The sequence below is a fragment of the Bombyx mori genome, chromosome 10 (assembly GCF_030269925.1).
Source record: "Bombyx mori chromosome 10, ASM3026992v2".
NCBI lineage: Eukaryota > Metazoa > Arthropoda > Insecta > Lepidoptera > Bombycidae > Bombyx > Bombyx mori.
In genome coordinates, this window is record NC_085116.1 from 9,155,159 (window position 1) to 9,173,504 (window position 18,346).

The following is an 18,346-nucleotide window of genomic DNA, read 5'->3' on the forward strand; positions in this document are numbered from 1 at the left end:
AATAGTTAAATACTACCGATTTCCTTTTTTTGTGTAGTAGGTATCGCCAGCCGTTATCCTCTTTTTTTTTCAAAAATAGAAAATCATACAAAATAGAAAATGTGATAAAAATCTTATTATTGAGGCGTCAATAAAAAGTTAAATAATTTTAATACTTAACAGTAGCGTACAGTGTGGCTAGGATTTAAAATGTATCCTAAATATCTACTGTGTATTGTAGATACACTGTTCATTACTATTACTAGTAAAAAAAAATGATAATTTGAAAAATATTGATGTAGCCATGTATTATGTTTCAAACGTTAAATAATTTCACAGCGCTTCAAGTTTTTCGTGAAAGAGGAAGACACAGATAAACTCATAATATCCATTGTGAGTACAGAACCGGAATTTAAAATAGCGGAACCGAAGCAAGAAAGATACAAGTTTACTGTAATTGCAGTAAATGACAAAGGGGAAAGTGATAGTGTAGAAATTCTTAAAGAAGACATCATTAATAACATTCCAGGTTAATTTGGTACCTCAATAATTCGCATATGGATAGCCGTATTATCATATAAATTGCACATTGTAATTACTCGAGCAGCGAAAGACGCCCTTCCTGCAGTTATTGCCCGTTTAAAATTATGCAGACTTCATTTGGTGTTTCAACAAACGAATCGCCTTATCAATACAAATTCTTAGATTACTACAATTATATAACGAGCGAATGGAGCATACGATAGTCGAATGATATTTTCAAGTATGTTCTGGGATCCATTTAATACACATCGAGTAAATGGTTTGTGTCCTTATCCGACCGCGACGGGGCAACGCAAAGCCGCCGTCACCCGAAGCATGTCTTGTCGGATCATCCGGATTCACTCTCCGTGCTTTTAGGCCTCTGAAGCACCGGTCACCATCCTCGTCGAATTCGTCGATTACAACGAAGAGATCGGCGAGTGAACTAGCCCATAGACACAGCCCACTGAGTTTCTCGTTGGATCTTCTCAGTGGGTCGCGATTCCGATCCGGTGGTAGATTTTGCGAAGCACTGCTCTTGCTAGGGCTAGCGTTAGCAAATTCTCTCAGGTTGAGCCCGTGAGCTCACCTACCTGTCCGGGCGTAGCTGGAATAGCCTCTTAGGCTACCAGCGAAATCCAGAAAAAAAAAGTTTGTGTCGGTTGGTTTAGACCCGGATCAGCCCCAGAGCGCTGTTGCGAACATAACGACGCTATCCCTGGCGCTGTGCGGCGGCGTGGCGCTAGTGGCGCTGGCGGCGTGCGGGCTCGTGCTGTGCGCGCACGACCGCGGCTCCGCGCTCGACCTGCCGCGGCCGCACTCGGACCCGCCGCTCTGCGCCTACAATACTGAAGGTACGCTTACTGCCCACCAATACCCCACGCTCAGTGTGCTTAGTGAGAGTTTTTTAGCGTTCTCGATAGCGTAAAAGTTAACTCAAATTTTTATGCAGTTGGAACAGCGCCCCTAGCGGCAAACGTAGGCAAACGTTCCAACTCCATACAGCATACAAGAACCAAAAAAAACTCGCACTAAGCACACAGTTGCCTGATTGATGTACATGGCTAATATACTCAGATAACTGAAAAATCTGAATACCGTCACTTGCGTTTTTTTTACTTTATAAATTCACTTACTGAAATTACTTTTTTTGACAAAATTCGTAAATGTACACATTTCATTTAGATTAATAAAATAGTAACTGCGACAGCCCCACTTTTGAATCACCATTGTTATATGATAACCAGAGATACAATCGCGTCATAAATATTACTGTTTTTTTTAACATTATATTGAATTGAGAAATTGTATTGTAATTAATAAAGCTTAATTACAAAATGTATTTCTCTTAAAGAATCGAACTGCGAGACTTACCACGGCAGCGAAGACGGGAGCGAGTGCAACGTGAGACGCACGGAGTCGTTCCGGCGAGCCGTCTCGAGGTACCCGTCGAAGAATTTCGACGTGAGGAGAACGAGCTCGTTCCATTCGGCGCGCTACGCGAATGATACCGAGCCAGAACCTTCGAGCAAGTGCAACGACGTCATCCGCTACGGGAACAACTGCAGAGTGCACTCGCTACAGAACATCAGCAGGAAGAGGGACACGGATGCCTTGTGCGATCATTTAGTTCTACATCTGCCGCCGGAAACGAGCTACGGTGTTCCTAAGCCGGTACGACTGATTGTGCAGATTGCATCTCGCCGATACTCAAACGTTTATTTGTATAAAACAAAACAACAAAAACAAATTCTTAAGAAATCTTTTTGTGGAATATGTACCAAAAATCTCATAGTGAATTTACAAAGCAAGCAAAATTGATAAATTTGTGTAAATACTGATCTGTCTTGCCTATTATCTGCCGTGTGGCAGTCATGCGGTCTAGTTTATAAGACCACTAGCAACCCGCCCTCGATTCGCTTCGGAAACTGTCATTTATTATTGATTTCTCCACTATTTAATGGATGTTATTATACATATAAACCTTCATATTCAATCACTCTATCTATTACAAAAACCGCATCAAAATCCGTTGCCTAGTTTTAAAGATTTCTGCATACATAGGGATATAGGAACAGAGAAAGCGACTTTGTTTTATACTATGTAGTGAAGACACAATAGGATTGAGACATAGAAGGTGGTTCGTGGGAACATCTATCTATCTCGCTTTCACGATAAAATTTTAATGGAGGTTTTGATTTTGATTGTATTATTATTACAACAATTTACGTTGCTTACAGATGAACACGTTTTACACGATACCGCGTAAAACGAGGCAAAAACAAAGCAGGGAACTGAGCGACGAGACTTCCGAAATAACTCAAACGTCCGACGGATTTTCGTTGCCGCCCCCGCCGGACGAGTTCGGGACCTACAGGGCCGCAACCAGGATCCGGGATATACCGAAAGCCACGCCTACATACACGACGGTCGTAAAGAAGAACTCCACCGGAAAGGAGCCAGTCAAATATCAACAGTACAACGATGCGATATCGTCAATGAACACTGTCGGAGTCGTGCCGACAATTAGCGCGACGCAAGCGAGCGTGTACACGTATCCTGACGACGACCACCGCGGGCACCAGGTAAATACTAATCCTTTTGAAGACGATTCATCATAGTCGAATGTTTTTTAACGAATTCTTAATTTTAAAGGAAACGCCGAGCACTCTCGGAACCGCTAGCGTCATACCCACTTACAAAGCTTATTTTACCCCAAGAGAGTGCGGACTGTAATAGCATTATGTACTTTTTAGTAACAACGATTTCAATATCATTTTTAGGATTTTAATTTATTCGATACTAGCGACCCGCCATCGCTTCGCTCCGGAAACTGTAATTTATTATTGATTTCTCCACTATTTAATGAATGTTATTTATTATACATTTAACTTTCCTCTTCAATCACTCTACCTATTAAAAAAAACCGCATCAAAATCCGGTGCGTAGTTTTAAAGATTTAAGCATACATAGGGATACTATGTAATGAAGATGAGAGAATCTTACACCTTTTACCAATAATCTAGATCTCACTATTCAGTAGATTTAATAATGAAACGAATATTGTTACACGATAAATATTTATTTACAAAAATAGAAACATTTTTTTTTCTTCACAAAATCAGTTAAGAATTAAACTAGATCACTTTTCGAAATACATGATTAAATGAGGTATTATATTATATGGAACAATAACCGTGACTATTACATTATACGGTACAAAACATTTTCATTATAATTCAATGTTATTATCACTGCCAACGGAACAAACAATTCTGCCAGTTAATTATGTATAGTCTAAATATTTGTGCACACTAAAATGTTATTAGTTATATCTGAGAACTGTACCAATGAAACGAAATAAAAAAATAAACAAGCAAGATTCCATGTTTTTATTTATGATCAAATTATTCAATATTTATTTTTATCAACAGTCAACAGTTTTTGATTTTATTTACTAACAAATAGAATAATACAGCTAATTAGAAATATTTTATTGAAACCAGTTTTTGGTAAAATGTCAATCACGCAAAGAAATTAAGCTCTCATCACATTTAATAACCTAACATAGTACAAACAGGCGAATTAAGAGGCAATATTAAAAATAAGTGAAAGTTATATGAAAACTATCACTCTGTGTTTTGAATTAGTAACCAATGCTTAAATTCATTTGTAAACTTTATCTCTGTGCTTTACTCAAAGACGCTCAGCTATAGATGGGATACTTAATATTAGATATATTTTAATGAATATTTGCCCAAAGTATACGTACATTGTTTAGTATATAAAAATTAAAAATCCATGTTAATATATTAATATCAGTCTTGAACAAAAAAGGTGACGAAATCAGACTGAACAGAATTTAAAAAAAAATACTAAAATGTTTCAGTGAAAATAATAACTAAAAACTTATCATTAATCCATACGATCTAGGTGCGCCTGTGCGACTGACAACCTTTCTATCAGGTGTTGTGTGTTGGGACGAGCCTGTTAACAATGACATATTAAATACATTTCTGTAATATATTGGCAAATGTGACAATGTAAATGTAAAGGAAACAAAGGAATCATTAGATTAGCAGGCGAGAGTTACATCTTCTGCATGAATCCGTTCACAACAAGCCCGGACAGTTGCAAGGAATCTTTTGTACTCCCCATAATATTCGTTTTAGCAGTAAACACCACGACTTTTCAAATATGCATAAATAAACAAAGCAATGTATTTCGACAATAAACATACCATTACTTATTATATCATTACTAATACCAGGTCACCGTCCTCGTCGAACCCGTCGCTTGCGACGAAGGGCTCGACGAGCGAATTAAACCATAATAGACACAGCCCACTGAATTTCTCGACGGATCTTCTCAGTGGGTCGCGTTTTGGATTCGGTGGTAGATTCTGCGAAGCACTGCTCTTGCTAGTGTCAGTGTTAGCATCACTCCGGTTCGAGCCTCGTGAGCTCACCTACACGTTAGGGTGAAGCTGAAATAGCCTCTCAAAGCTATCAGCATAGGTATGATAAAAAAAAAATACTAACACAATATATTTATCGACAAATTCTTTTTTGATAAATCGAATTAAAATAATGATTTACAAAAGGTTGAAAGGCGTCTTCGTTAGTTCTAAAAGATAAGTCACAAAGTACGGACCTGAAGCGCGGACAGGGCGGCTTCGTGTAGGTCCTTGCAGCGGGCGAGCGCGCGGCGCCGCACGTGCGCTGCGAGCGGCTGCACGTGCGCGCGCGCCGCCTCCAGCAGCCGCGCCGCCGCGCCGCACGCGTGCGTCTCCTCGCCGCAGCCCAGCCACACGCGCTCGTTCACGCTCACCAGCCTGCGACCACGACAACTCTACATCTGTGTGGCTTAGTGCGAGCTTTTTAATGTTCTCGACATAGTATAAGTTAACTCAAAATTTGTATGGAGTTTAAACGTTTGCCTACGTTTGCCGCTAGAGGCGCTGTTCCAACTGTTGTAACTGAGACCTTAGAACTTATATCTCAAGGTGGCGTTTAAGTGGTTAGATGTCTATGGGCTCCAGTAACCACTTGACACCAGGTGGCAGCGAGCTCGTCCACTCATCTAAGCAATAAAAAAAAACTGTATACAAATTTGAGTTAACTTTTACGCTATCGAGAACGTTAAAAAACTCACACCAACCAAACACTGGCTTACTTACGTGCGCTTTCGAGAATCGCATAACCCATACACAATACAATTGAAACTACTACCGAGACATGATTCAAATTGTTTATTGATGAGTAAAGAGATGAGTGATTGGTATGAAATATAGCTTTTTTTATAATTTACAACAATATAGGAATTAAGCTTAAGAATAAAAACGAACATATTTATTAGTGTTAAGACTGGTAAAATAAACATCACACAAACATTTAATTTTAATTGTATTTTTTTGTCCAGGCTTATGTTCTGGTTGGTACCAATTGTACCATAGTATGTGGTTTGAAATTCTCGTAGACATTATGAAGTAAGTAGGTATCATAATTTTTTTTTGAATGTCTTTGAACATCACAGAAGTTTTTTCAACATAATTTAGCAAAGATAGTTTATTTATTATACATTCTTGTTTTATTACTTTCATAATTTATTTATAAAAGGACAGACTTCGTGACTATAATCAAAATATACGACTGTTTATGATGACTTCTTTAGACATTAGATTCTTACGTGACTCGTAAAAAACACTGCAAATACCTAAACACAAACTGGACTAAAAATTATAATATAAATAAAACTTCCATACTTGATGTAAATATCCAGTACTTGTTCAAGCGAGACTCCGATACTTAGAATCGCTTTGAACACCATGCTCTGATCCGCTCGAAGTTTACAACTCATTATTTCTAACTGGCGTGCAATGAAATCTGTAATTAACAAAAAAAAAGTTATTTTTGTTAATAAAGTTGTTTTGTTCGCTTTAGTCATTTTGCGGAACTTTTTTTTTTCTACCTAAGCTGAGAGCCTTGAGAGGCTATTTCAGCGTAACCTTAACTAGTAGTGAGCTCGCGGGGCTCAAACCTGACGACGTTACTAACAAGAACCCTAGCAAGAGCCGTGTTTCGCAGAATCTACTACCGGGTCGGAAACGCGACCCACTGAGAAGATCCGGCGAGAAACTCAGTGGGCTGTGTCTGAGGGTTAATTTACTCGTCAAGCCCTTCGTCGCAAGCGACGGGTTCGACGAGAACGATGACCGGTGCTTGGAGTACCTAAAAGCACCGTTAGTGGATCGGAAGGATCCGAAATGATGTAGCGGAACTGCTAAGCACTCACACAAGGGGAAACAATGTCCGGTGTTGACATATTCGCGTCCCAGAGTGGTGATTTTACTGAGCACCGAGGCCAGCCTCTCGTCGGGCGCGGGCAGGGCGCTGGCGGCCGCCTCCGCCTCCGCCAGAATGTTGCTCCAGATGTTCTCGACCAGCAGCGCGTCGTTGTGCCCCGAGCACTGCACGATGGCCAGCTTGCACTCCCACAGGTTGTAGCGGTCCGCGTACTCCTCATACAGCTGTCAGATTTATAAACAAGAATAGTACATTGTGCACCAAGGGAGACACGCGGGATTAGATGTCCTACTTTTTTCCCGCGGTACACATACTATTTTTTCTCCTACAAGGCCGAAAGTTCGTGGAGTATAGAGCCGGGGACCAGGGGCGAAGCCCCGGCGGGGGGTAGAACTCATAAAAAAAACAATTTAACTGTTTTTTAATTTTTAAATAAACTACTACTAATTAAATAAGAACTGTCTGATAAACTCATCTTTGTTTAATACTTCACTATTAAATTTTATTGCCCTTTTGTTTATTTCACTTTTACACTAAACACAATATTGCAAATTACTCGAGCACAACAATGTCGAAGAATTTTAGGTGCGTGAGAGCAGACGTAGACACTAACGCGCATGCGCACTTTTCAGTACCTAGGGAGAAAAAGTTACACTTTCTTCCCTGTTCAGCGGGAGGAAAAGTTACACTTTCTTCCCTGTACAGCGGGAGGAAATGTTACACTTTCTTCCCTGTACAGCGGGAGGAAATGTTACACTTTCTTCCCTGTACAGCGGGAGGAAATGTTACACTTTCTTCCCTGTACAGCGGGAGGAAAATTTACACTTTCTTCCCTGTACAGCGGGAGGAAATGTTACACTTTCTTCCCTGTACAGCGGGAGGAAAAGTTACACTTTCTTCCCTGTACAGCGGGATTAAAAGTTACACTTTCTTCCCTGTACAGCGGGAGGAAAAGTTACACTTTCTTCCCTGTACAGCGGGAGGAAAAGTTACACTTTCTTCCCTGTACAGCGGGAGGAAAAGTTACACTTTCTTCCCTGTACAACGGGAGGAAAACCGAACTTTCGGCGTAGGTAGGAGAAAAAAAAACTTTTCTTTAACAGCAGTCGAGCCGAGCTAAGTTAAGCTGCGAGTTCATGACGCATTTTAATCATGTTTTAGATACTTTATCTATTGTAGTGTATTATAGTAATTGAAAGTTTGACAGCTATTTCAAAAACATGTAAGTATTATTATGTACTAGCTGTACCCGTCCGCTTCGCTGGGCATTTAAAAATAACATTATTATTTCTCACCCCACAAAGATTCTCATAATTAACGCCCCCGCAACTGGTGTAGGGGGTTCAACACTCATATAAATATTAGCCTATCCATTAAGTACATGTATTTTCTACACGGATACCATGTTTCAAGTCAATCGGATGCATGGTTCAGTAGTTATAACGGAACATCCGTAAAAACCACTGTAGATTTATATATTAGTATAGATTAAGGATAAAAGGTATCTGGCAAAAACGTTAATAGTTCAAGATGATTGAGCATAATAAAGACATTTTTATAAGTATTTAAATAAATTTAAAATGTGTGAGCACCTGCGTGATCTCGAGCAGCTCGTCGTCCAGGCGCTGCATGTGCGGCGGCGGGGGGCGGCGCGCGGCGGGCAGGGCGGCGGCGGCGGCGCGCACGGCCCGCTGCACGCGCGCCACCTCGCCCGCCTCCTCCAGCCGCCGCACCACCTCCCCGCCGCCCGCGCCCGCGCCGCGCACGCACACCACGCCCGCGCACAGCCACGACATGCGCTGCGCCAGCGTCGCGCCCGACCTGCACAAGGCAAACCACACGTGATAACATTATCTTAACGCTGTTACCTTTCTCAAGTCAATTACTTTTGTGGGTAAATTATCGTGCGCTGTAAACTTATGGGAGTTCAAAATTCATATTTTAAAAATATGGTTAACATGATTATAAAGTACTTGAAATAACAATAGCATCAAATTAATTATACAATACAACAACAAACTTTCTTTTTATGTCCAGTACCCATTGACGAGTATACAAGTTACCCTTAAACATCACATTGTAATATTATTATTAATTAATAGACACAAAACGAAAGTAAGCATACCCCGGTCTAGTAGCGAGTCCCTCTAGGACTTGTGCAGCTGCGAGATGATCTCCGCACTTCTCTAAGACCTTCCACAGCAGGTCCAGTAGGTGGAGGGAAGCTGCGGGCGGCGCCGATCTAGCCGCCGCCTGCAGGTACGTCCGCAATGACGCAGGCGGCGCCCTCCCCAGCGACAATAATTCTGCAATGTTATCAGAAATGTTCACTTCGCTCCATTTCCGCCTCATCTCAGTCATAGAACTTTATCTCTGACATGCACGTACCCGAACCGAGATTCTTGGAGACTAGCCATTCATAAACGGCGACATGCAGCAGTTCGTCATCTCGTGACAAGCACTCCCACACCAGCTTTCTACCCTGAAACCAAGGAAAAGACAAGATTTAACGATGCGATAAATTTCCAAAAAAAATTCAACAGAGATATTTGTAATAGCGTCCGGTTGGTCCAGTCTACTGTCTTTAGCCCAACTGTTTCACAGTCGAATAGACTAAACTCACTAGCGCTACCATTATTACTCATTTTCCTTATTTTGGTTCTGTTAATGTAAAATTTTATATCTATGCAGTAGGTAACGTTGATATATAATGTTGAAAGTGAAGTGGATGGTTATGAAGTCCAAATCCCGCAAGTTGTTATCAATGTTATATATACAATGCAATTGAGACTTGGACCTCTTGTATTAAGGTGAGTGACAGCTTATAGGTGTGATACCTATGGGCTTTGGTAACCACTTTACATCAGATGAAGAAAAAAAACAATCATGTCGAAAAAAAATTATATCATATACCACTGCTACAGTTATTAGACAACTTTAAAATATAATTAGTAATATTGCATACTTGATAGTTGGCATCAGCTGGGGACAGAGTGACGTCAGCGTCGGCGGAGTGCTGCGAGGGCGCTCGGTGCGGGGAGGGCTCGGCGCCCGGCGCTTCGTTGCTGCGCTCGTAAAGACGCTCCAGAGCAGCACACACTTCGCGATAAATTTCCATTCTAAATTCATAACCATTAATTAATTAATTTCTATAAAGTAGTCAATAATTAAATACGTGATCGTAACTTAAAAAATTACACGACAGTTCGTTGTATTCTATTATTGTTTCACGAGCTATTGTCGGCCCGAAAGAAGAAAAAGAATATCATTTGTTCTTTGCCCACTATGCATATTTTTATGAACTTTTGCATTGCTATGTGATGGTAGTTAAATGCTTTTTAAAAGAATAGTATCTTATTTTTTGATTAGTGTCAATAAGCTCTCTTGTATTTCCATATTACTTATAGAACTGTTGTTTTGTACGATTTTTTTTTTTTAAAATAAATATAGTTAAAATTAATTAAATAATTTTTAAAAAATTAATTTTACCAACGTTTGGCGATAAAAAATGCATATACATTTTTTTTATTATCTCCTTTTGGATAAGAAAATTATTGTAGTTCTCATTTATTTCAGTTTGTGATGAAACTTGTACTAGTTTTTCTATTTCTTGTTGGTACTCTAGGGAAGGTTTCTGTCATGATACCCTAAAGTATGACAGGTAGCGAATAATTCCAAGAAATATTTGTTTTTCACACCAGTAGAACTTAAAGGGGTCTCACCAGTCATATTTTAAAATAACATTTTATATATTTACAACTTTACCTTCTGTAATAAGCTAGATGTCCTTCTCGATCTTGCGTGGGCTGATCACTTTTATAGTAATGCAGTGCTTTATCCTGAGGATCGAGTTTGCAGGCACAAGTAGCGCACAGTTCCACCACCCCCGAGTAAAACCCAACAGATGCCAGTTTCGAACAAACCAATGGCAGGTTCACATTTGGGGCCACATCCTGTATCAAAATATATATATAGATTAGCACTTAATATTATACATAACTATGTTGTTTACGTGTATGACAGCAAGCTCTTCACTTACTTTACACAGTTTTAGGGCATGCTGCAACATTTCTTCCCTTTCCGTGGGATTCTTTTGTTGTTTGGCAAACATCAAGAGTTCGTTGGCCTGAAATAAATTAACTTTTAATAAAGTAATTATTTGCATAACTGCAACATATTTGGACAAATAAATTTCTAGATTACCTTGGAGCAAGTAGCGTCTTCTTGTCTGTATAATGTTGGACATAATTGTCGTAGTTTCTGTGAAATTCCATCGACAGAAGCATTGTCACGCAGATATCCTGCCACCAAAGATCCTAGAAGTAAGCATGCTACTTCCTGACCGCCAACCAGTAATTCTCTAAAAATTAAAAAAGGACATTAATAATATTAACATTTGATGATTGTTTGCTATATAAATTTTCCAAAAGGACAATTTACCAATTAATAAAATTTAAGACAAAGAGCGAGTGAAATACTCAATAATAAAAATAAAAAAAAATTATGTATTACAGATTTTTTCATATCTGTTGTTATAATAGTTTTTACCTAAAACTTGCTGCTTGAAGAGCATTCTGCTGATCTGCGGGCAGGCTCGCGGCTATCACGTGAAACTGGTGCTCACATAGTACTCTCCATAGATTCAACATTTCTATTGCCATTGCTGCAAACATGAATCAACATCATTTGGAAATACATGTGTAAAACTGTAATTATACAACAATACTATAAATGGGAGTGTGTTTGTTGATTTATATTTCTTTCATGAAACAGAACAATAGATTCATGTGGTTTTTTTCAAAGAACTAAATCTTCATTTTTATCCTGAGAAAAAGCAATATCAGCAAAATACTTAATTATTACAATGTTAAGTCTAAAATGTAGTTCTGGTGAAACTACACCTAATGTTTAATAATAATTTTTCTTGCCATTGAACGTATTGTTTAACTAGTTGTCACTGTACCATAACACCAGATTTCGATTCCCGGTTGGATTCAATTTAATTGTTGGAGAAGTTTGGTATTCGAGGTCTGAATGTATTGCAGAACCCATAACCTAGGAGAAAATCATCAATTTGGGCCGTTGAATGCCAGTGGTTCATTAATTACATATCTAAATTATTACATTTAATATTGATGCTAGTGAAGTGTGAAATATTAGCATTACAAAAAATTCTGTATTGATATTATTATTGCTGCTTTATAATTAATATAGTTTAATGAACAAAGATTGAAAATCGTTAATAAAGATTAAAAGAATTACGATATTATTCTAACAGTCACAATTCTATGGAATACCTACTCAAAAATGTAAGTTTACTTACAGACAAATAACTTCAATGCATTTAGCGATGTGTACTCTTCAGAATGTTGCGGCGCTAATGTGCGCTGCATGAACGCCGCCACACGTTGCAATTTCTTGGCTATGTACGCACAGTCCTCGCCTGTCACTTGACTAGACATCTGAGAATGTACGGAATATCAGATCTCAATTAATTGTCATACGATAATTAGATTTAAATTATGGTGACTGGTTTATTACTTACGAATTCTTTACTGTCCGGAGTCTGGGATTTCGAGACGCATTTTAAATTCCATATCGGCAACAGTATTCGACCGACGTAAATATAGAGGCCGTTGTGTTTCGCACTAAATTCAATTGGCACAGGGTAGTTAGGGTCTCTTTGTTGCTGAGTGATGTTTCCGTTGAACGACGTCTGGTTGTACGGGGTCGGACTCATAGAGTATTGCGGCTGTTGCGTCATCATCGAGTGGTTCGGCGACCCCGGGAATGACTGGTTCATGTGTTGTTGGTACGACTGATTGAATTTGTTTGCTTGCGGTCCCTGAATTTGACCCTGCGGTCCTCTCGACATGGGCGTTGACATTTGTCGCGGTGAAAATTTGGGTGAACCTAAAAAATCGCGAATAATTTATTGCAAGACATTCAACTTAAAAAAACGAAAACTTAAATAACATTTTTGTGTATACCTACCTATACTGGAAGGCATCTGTGAAGAGTGCTGATAGATTGGAGCAGGAGTCATCTGGGTCCCATATAAGAAGAATGCTCTGGTAGCCCACTCGCTGATTGAGAGGTCACTGCTGGTGGTATCCTCGCACGCCAAATACAAGGCGCATGCGCATGCTTGTTCTACACTGTGCAGCTGTAATAATAGTTATCATTTACGATTATGTTACGACAGTACAAGTAGAGTACACTCAATATTGTTCTGTCCTACCATGTGGGTGTTTAAATGTATATCATGACAAACCTGAAAGAAGTCCTTGACAGCATGTGCTTCAGGACCCCGACAGTCTCTAAGTAATGTTCGTAGTATGTCTGGAGCAGCTCCGGCTGTTATGATACAGGCTCCCGCCCCTGTCACTACTGCCCATCGCGAGACACACCACACTTCTGGTAAATGGACATTATTTTGTTTATTTTATCTATATACTGGATTCATGTTTTTTATCAACCTGGATCGAGAATCCGATTTGTGAATGTAATCATGGTAATAAAAACCTTTTTTAGTGAGAAGAGCGTTGGATATGTGAGCGGCATGCTGGTGAGGCAGCGCAGTAAGCGCCCAGGCGGGCCCGTCCAGCGCCAGCACGGTGTGCGCCTCGCTGAAGGCCGCGCTGCCCGGGATGACGCGAGACAAGCACCACAGAGTCTCCGCCTCGCCGCCGCCGGATGAACATATCATTACCAGGGAACCTGCAATACAAATTAATCCATAATTATGGATACCTTGCTCGACTTTCATCACCGTTGCCTTCGCACGTACTATTAGTCGACGTCGTGGCCTAAACGCTAAAAGCCACGGGTTAAAAAGTATCAACGATTATGCCGGTATTCAAATATCGGTAACAATTTCTTTAAAGGAAATGTGTAGTTACACCTATTCACATACAAGTACCCTAATGAAGGATGTTTTAAGTTTCAAGGTAGGTTGTCTAATGTCTATATATGTCGGTATCCTATGCTACAGTCATTACTGAAAATAAAGAGATCTTTTTTTTCCTACCTAAGCTGATACCCTTGAAAGTCTATGTCAGCGTAAGCGGGCCAGTAAGTGAGCTCACGGGGCTCAAACCGAGAGTGTTGCTAACACTGGCCTTTAAGTACTTCGCAGAATCTACCACCAGATCGGAAACGCATCCAACGGAGAAGATCCGGTGAGAAACTCAATGAGTTGTGTCTATGGGTTAATTTACTCGCCGAGCCCTTCGTCGCAAGCGACCGGTTCGGCGAGGACGGTGACCAGCGTTTGAGGTAGCTAAAAGGAGAGAGCTCAAGCTTGTTTACTTACATCATTCAATAAAAAAATTGTTGTATCTCATTTGTTGTAAGTCATTATTTGTCATTTGTCCTACAGAGATCAACTAAGTATTCACAGCATTTTGTGGCAATTAATTCAACACTTACCATTTTCGTAAACAGCACTGTGAACTTGTTTTGGCTTTAACACTGATGAATTAGGAGTGAATCCAGGGGGCAGCCTTACATGCAGCATTGTCAAGTACTGTGGTCTCTGTATACCACTTTGGTTTGTACTGTAAATCAAAATAGCCTTCATATAATCAATATTTCATCATGTATTGCGTATATAATGTATATGTAATAATTATATTGGTTTTTTTATGCAGCATGGAAGCATTGCATTACTGGTGGCCCTTAGGTCTTTCTAGTTTCACCAAGACAGGTGGTCGAGCACAGGCTCAGCCACACTTGGTGGATTTGCTAACAGCTACCTAAGCGCCTCCAAAGAAGACCTAAGAACCCAAAAGCAGCTGCTTCACGTATGAATCTACTACCGGATCGTAATCGCGACCCGCTGAGAAGATCCGGTGAGATACTCAGCGGGCTGATATTTAGGTTGAATGGAATTACATTTGTTAGTATATATTATAGTATAGTATTATAGTAGTAGTAAATAAATAGTAAGTAAATAGTAGTATAGTTTTTGGTGGTATAAGTCTGATACAAATCAATACTTACTCTCCACTTCCCGTGCTAAAATATAATCTTGCTCCAGTCTGTGTGACTGCTACTAAATTCAAATGGTCAGACTCTGATTCATCTACAGCAGAAATTGCTATGACAGGTTTGAAGTTGCTTACTTCCAAAGTTCTGTAAATAAAAATTTTGATATAAAGTTTTTTACTACTGATTATTTACTTCTTTGATTTTTCAGAGTTGTGTTTGTATTGAATCTTAAATCAAAAAGAATAATGGTAATGTTAATGTTAAATAAATCATTTAATATTACAAGTCATTTAATATTTACATTTCTTAAGTGAGTTAAATCATAATCTTTTTTTGAATCGGCTAAATGGACCTATTTTTTTTCATTATATTTAAGACTGACTCAACTTACTTCACTATATCCACAGCTGCAGATACAATCTTTCCTTGTGTTAGCCTTACAACTCGACTGAGGCTGTCACCATCCTTGCCAAGATCAAATACTTCTATACAGCCTTTTTCACTGAGTGTATACAAAATGTTCCGGGAATCATCAACTTCAATTTTTACTATCGGATCCTCGTCATATAATGCGGCATTTAGAAATGATGGTACTAGGAATGAAAGAGTGCTGGTGGAATGGTTCACTTTCTTGCAATGTTTACCAAACCATCCTAATTGTGCCTGCAAAACAAGACATCAATAATATACTATAGTCAACTAAGATTTGTTTTTAATCTAATATTATAACTAATTATAATGAATACCACACTAAATTGTTTTTCCCATTTAAACTATCTTTGTACTTCTTTTGCCAAATTAATAATTTTATTATATAAGAAAATAATAAAAGAAAACATACTATGTGTAGATGTGGTAAATACTGAATCCCAAATATATTCACTCCAATTGTAAATCAAACCTAGTTATTATCTTAACTTCATCTTATCATTTCTTTACATAGAGTATTCTTTTTAATTTTAATAAAAAAGAGGAATGTGATGTTAAAAAAGCTACAGCTATCTGTGATAAAATTTAGATTCTCATGGCCTTGAATGGCATTGAATGGGCATACATGACTTTATTTAAAATTATAATTTAATTTTTTTTGTCTGGTCCCTATTTATTTTCATTAATGTATAATTACTTATGGAGATATATAGAAATAGCGTTCCTTATATTTATTAAATATCTTTAATTTATCCTGGATTTAATTACCTGATAGGTTATTTCATACAGACAGCCATCTTTACCTCCCATAAATATTCGACCTCTTGAAGTGGATTTAACACACATCATTGACACACCATCAGTTGGCAGAACAAAGACAGGTTCTGAGACAAGATGTATTTCTTGAAATTCTCTTGGAGAATCGCTTTTGTTTGATGAAAATGTCACACCTGGAAATTAAATTCTTAAAGTCGCAATCAACCATCACAATCAAGCATTTTGAATTTTGTATTCTTACCTAATACAACAATTTCCACTGTTGTCGTGAGAACAAGCAAATACTTGACAAAATTCTGAAACACCCCTGGTTTTGGTTTAACTAAGCCAACACTGACTATGGTTTCTCCTAATCCATCGAAATATGCAACATCGCTCCCATGTTCAAATGCCCAAACATATATATTGCTGTCTATTGCAAGCCAAACTCTGCTAATTTCAGGGAAAACTCCCATTAAACAATGGCATTGCATATCTGAATAATATTTAAAAGGAAATCATGAATTATAATTAATATTATAAGCACATTTTTTTAAGTTAGAAAACAATCAATTTTCAGAGTGCTTTCTGTTTGATATACTTTTATTGGGTTAATCTGTCTCAAGCTCATTTATTTTTACAGTTCTTTAAATATATTTTTTAATTTATTTGTTTTCTTTACCAGTACTAATTGCATTTTCAGAACCAAAGTAGTGTGAATCTATTAAATATTTTATGTGAGATCATCAATTACCAACAAATTACTAATAAGAACTATAAAAAATTTGTAAATTTAAAATTGTAAAGGATACGAGCAAAGTGTTCCATAATCTCTGGTGGCAGAGGCACTTTGTTGAGAATTTTCAACTGGGACAAGTTAGGATGGTTCAGGAGAGCAGCAAGGTTGCGGTAATCGCCAGCATTTAACCCACTGCATGTTGGACTCCGTTGTGCTGCAATGCCAGTTAACTGAAAATTATTACATAAATGTTTATTTTTAGACTAAAATTGAAAAACCATTATTCTTAAATAGAACTTATGCTCAAAAATTTTTCGATGATGTTGATGATGATACCAAAATATGTTTGTAACCTATCTAAGAACATATTTTTGGTTAACTAGATTGAATAGGTAAAAAGAAAGTAACTAATTTTTTGTTTTCAATTTTATACTTTCAATTTATATGCTTTTATTTAACAATTATTTAAATCGCTCAATTACTTACCTCCAAAAAGGAAGGGCGCGAATTATCAAAGCTAATGTACCGGTCAAGCGTACAGCCAGCCAGCTCCAAAGATTCTAGCTGCATTTTGTAGGCACCTCCGTAGAACCTGAGCAATAAAGTATTGCTTAAATCACTTGTGATTGAAAATCTTTATTTCCTATTCCAAAAAATAAAAACTTTAGTTTATTAAAATTCAGTTTTGAGAGGTTATGTATCTGTCAAAAAGTTTATCTTCACACCTTTTCCTAACATATATCTGTTTGTTCGCAGACTATGAATGATTTTTTTAGCAAAAATTTAACTAATAAACGCTGTTAAATCATAAAAGTTAGTGAAACATTTTGTGTTTCATAAGTTAAGCTATAAACACAAACGGCTGTCTTTGAAGTTTGAACTTTAAAGACACAGCATTGCCAACATTTGAGAAAAAATAGAGTTGCTCCTAAATTAGTATTTTATCAGTCCATTATACCTTAATTTAGTTTTAGTCGTTTTGGATTGAAACAGTTGACACCATTGATTTACAAAATCAACTGAAGGTTAATTATTAGTAAATATCAAAGAATTACACCATAAGAATAACATTTTATTAAAGTTTTCCCGAAACAAATTATTATATTTTTATCAAGGGAAAATATTTTGATTTAGAAATAGTGCAATTAGTATGCAATCGACTCTTTCCAAGTGAGAGTAAAATCGTGTTTTATGTAATTAACACCACAATGGAAACAATAGGAGTTTTATTGTTGCAGCGGCATAAACAATTCTAAGCCATTATATTATATTAGTTATTAATAATACACATTATATTTTTTTGTCCGTTTTAAATTTTCGGCGGTAAAAAGGTCCCATGTCACAGACTATCTTCTTTTCTCACTTCTCGTGCGTTCCAGCTCACGCATCGTAAAAATGTGCGTTCTTAAACGCCACACAAGGCTGAAATATATTTATTTTAACAATGAAAACCCTTGTCCGGTAACGCTAACATAGCTTCTCAAGGCTATCAGCTTAAGTAGGAAAACCAAATGAAAATTATCTTTGAGAGGTTTTTTGGCGTGAACGCGAGGAGCGTAGGAAATGTTTTATTTTCTTATTTTAATGTTTCTGTATATGTAATCATGCAACGATGATGGCTTAA

At 38.0% G+C, this 18,346-nt stretch overlaps 2 protein-coding genes across 5 annotated transcripts in view; one reads left to right on the forward strand and one right to left on the reverse strand.

Annotated features, from left to right (window-relative positions):
* Positions 1–3,881, forward strand: part of LOC101735369 (neural cell adhesion molecule 2) — a 25,428-nt gene extending 21,547 nt beyond the window's left edge. For 2 of the 3 annotated variants that reach the window (XM_012689282.4, XM_012689283.4), the window contains exons 12-16: positions 319–508; positions 1,173–1,355; positions 1,856–2,175; positions 2,742–3,086; positions 3,157–3,881. In XM_012689282.4, coding sequence (XP_012544736.1) covers positions 319–508; positions 1,173–1,355; positions 1,856–2,175; positions 2,742–3,086; positions 3,157–3,237 — 1,119 coding nt within the window. In that variant the 3' untranslated portion in view covers positions 3,238–3,881. Of the gene's footprint in view, positions 1–318; positions 509–1,172; positions 1,356–1,855; positions 2,176–2,741 lie in introns of all 3 variants that reach the window. The other variant, XM_062670616.1, reaches the window with a different exon arrangement.
* On the reverse strand, positions 3,565–17,626 carry LOC101735499 (nuclear pore complex protein Nup154). Of its 2 annotated transcripts, none has more exons than XM_038013333.2 (25): positions 17,448–17,626; positions 17,209–17,314; positions 16,796–16,952; positions 16,246–16,479; positions 15,996–16,177; positions 15,190–15,461; positions 14,811–14,942; positions 14,238–14,365; positions 13,332–13,526; positions 13,081–13,223; positions 12,801–12,972; positions 12,352–12,719; positions 12,130–12,268; positions 11,355–11,469; positions 11,010–11,166; positions 10,846–10,932; positions 10,572–10,759; positions 9,772–9,925; positions 9,195–9,288; positions 8,932–9,112; positions 8,399–8,627; positions 6,796–7,030; positions 6,266–6,386; positions 5,155–5,335; positions 3,565–4,488 (listed from the first exon to the last, which is right to left on the reverse strand). In XM_038013333.2, exons 2-25 carry the CDS (start codon positions 17,290–17,292, stop codon positions 4,417–4,419), a joined length of 4,020 nt encoding a protein of 1,339 aa, XP_037869261.1. In that variant the 5' UTR covers positions 17,293–17,314; positions 17,448–17,626; the 3' UTR covers positions 3,565–4,416. The 2 variants fall into 2 exon arrangements, with proteins under 2 accessions (XP_037869261.1, XP_037869262.1); XM_038013334.2 differs by having other exon boundaries at positions 17,209–17,365; positions 17,448–17,618.
* Between the last annotated feature and the right edge of the window lie 720 nt (positions 17,627–18,346).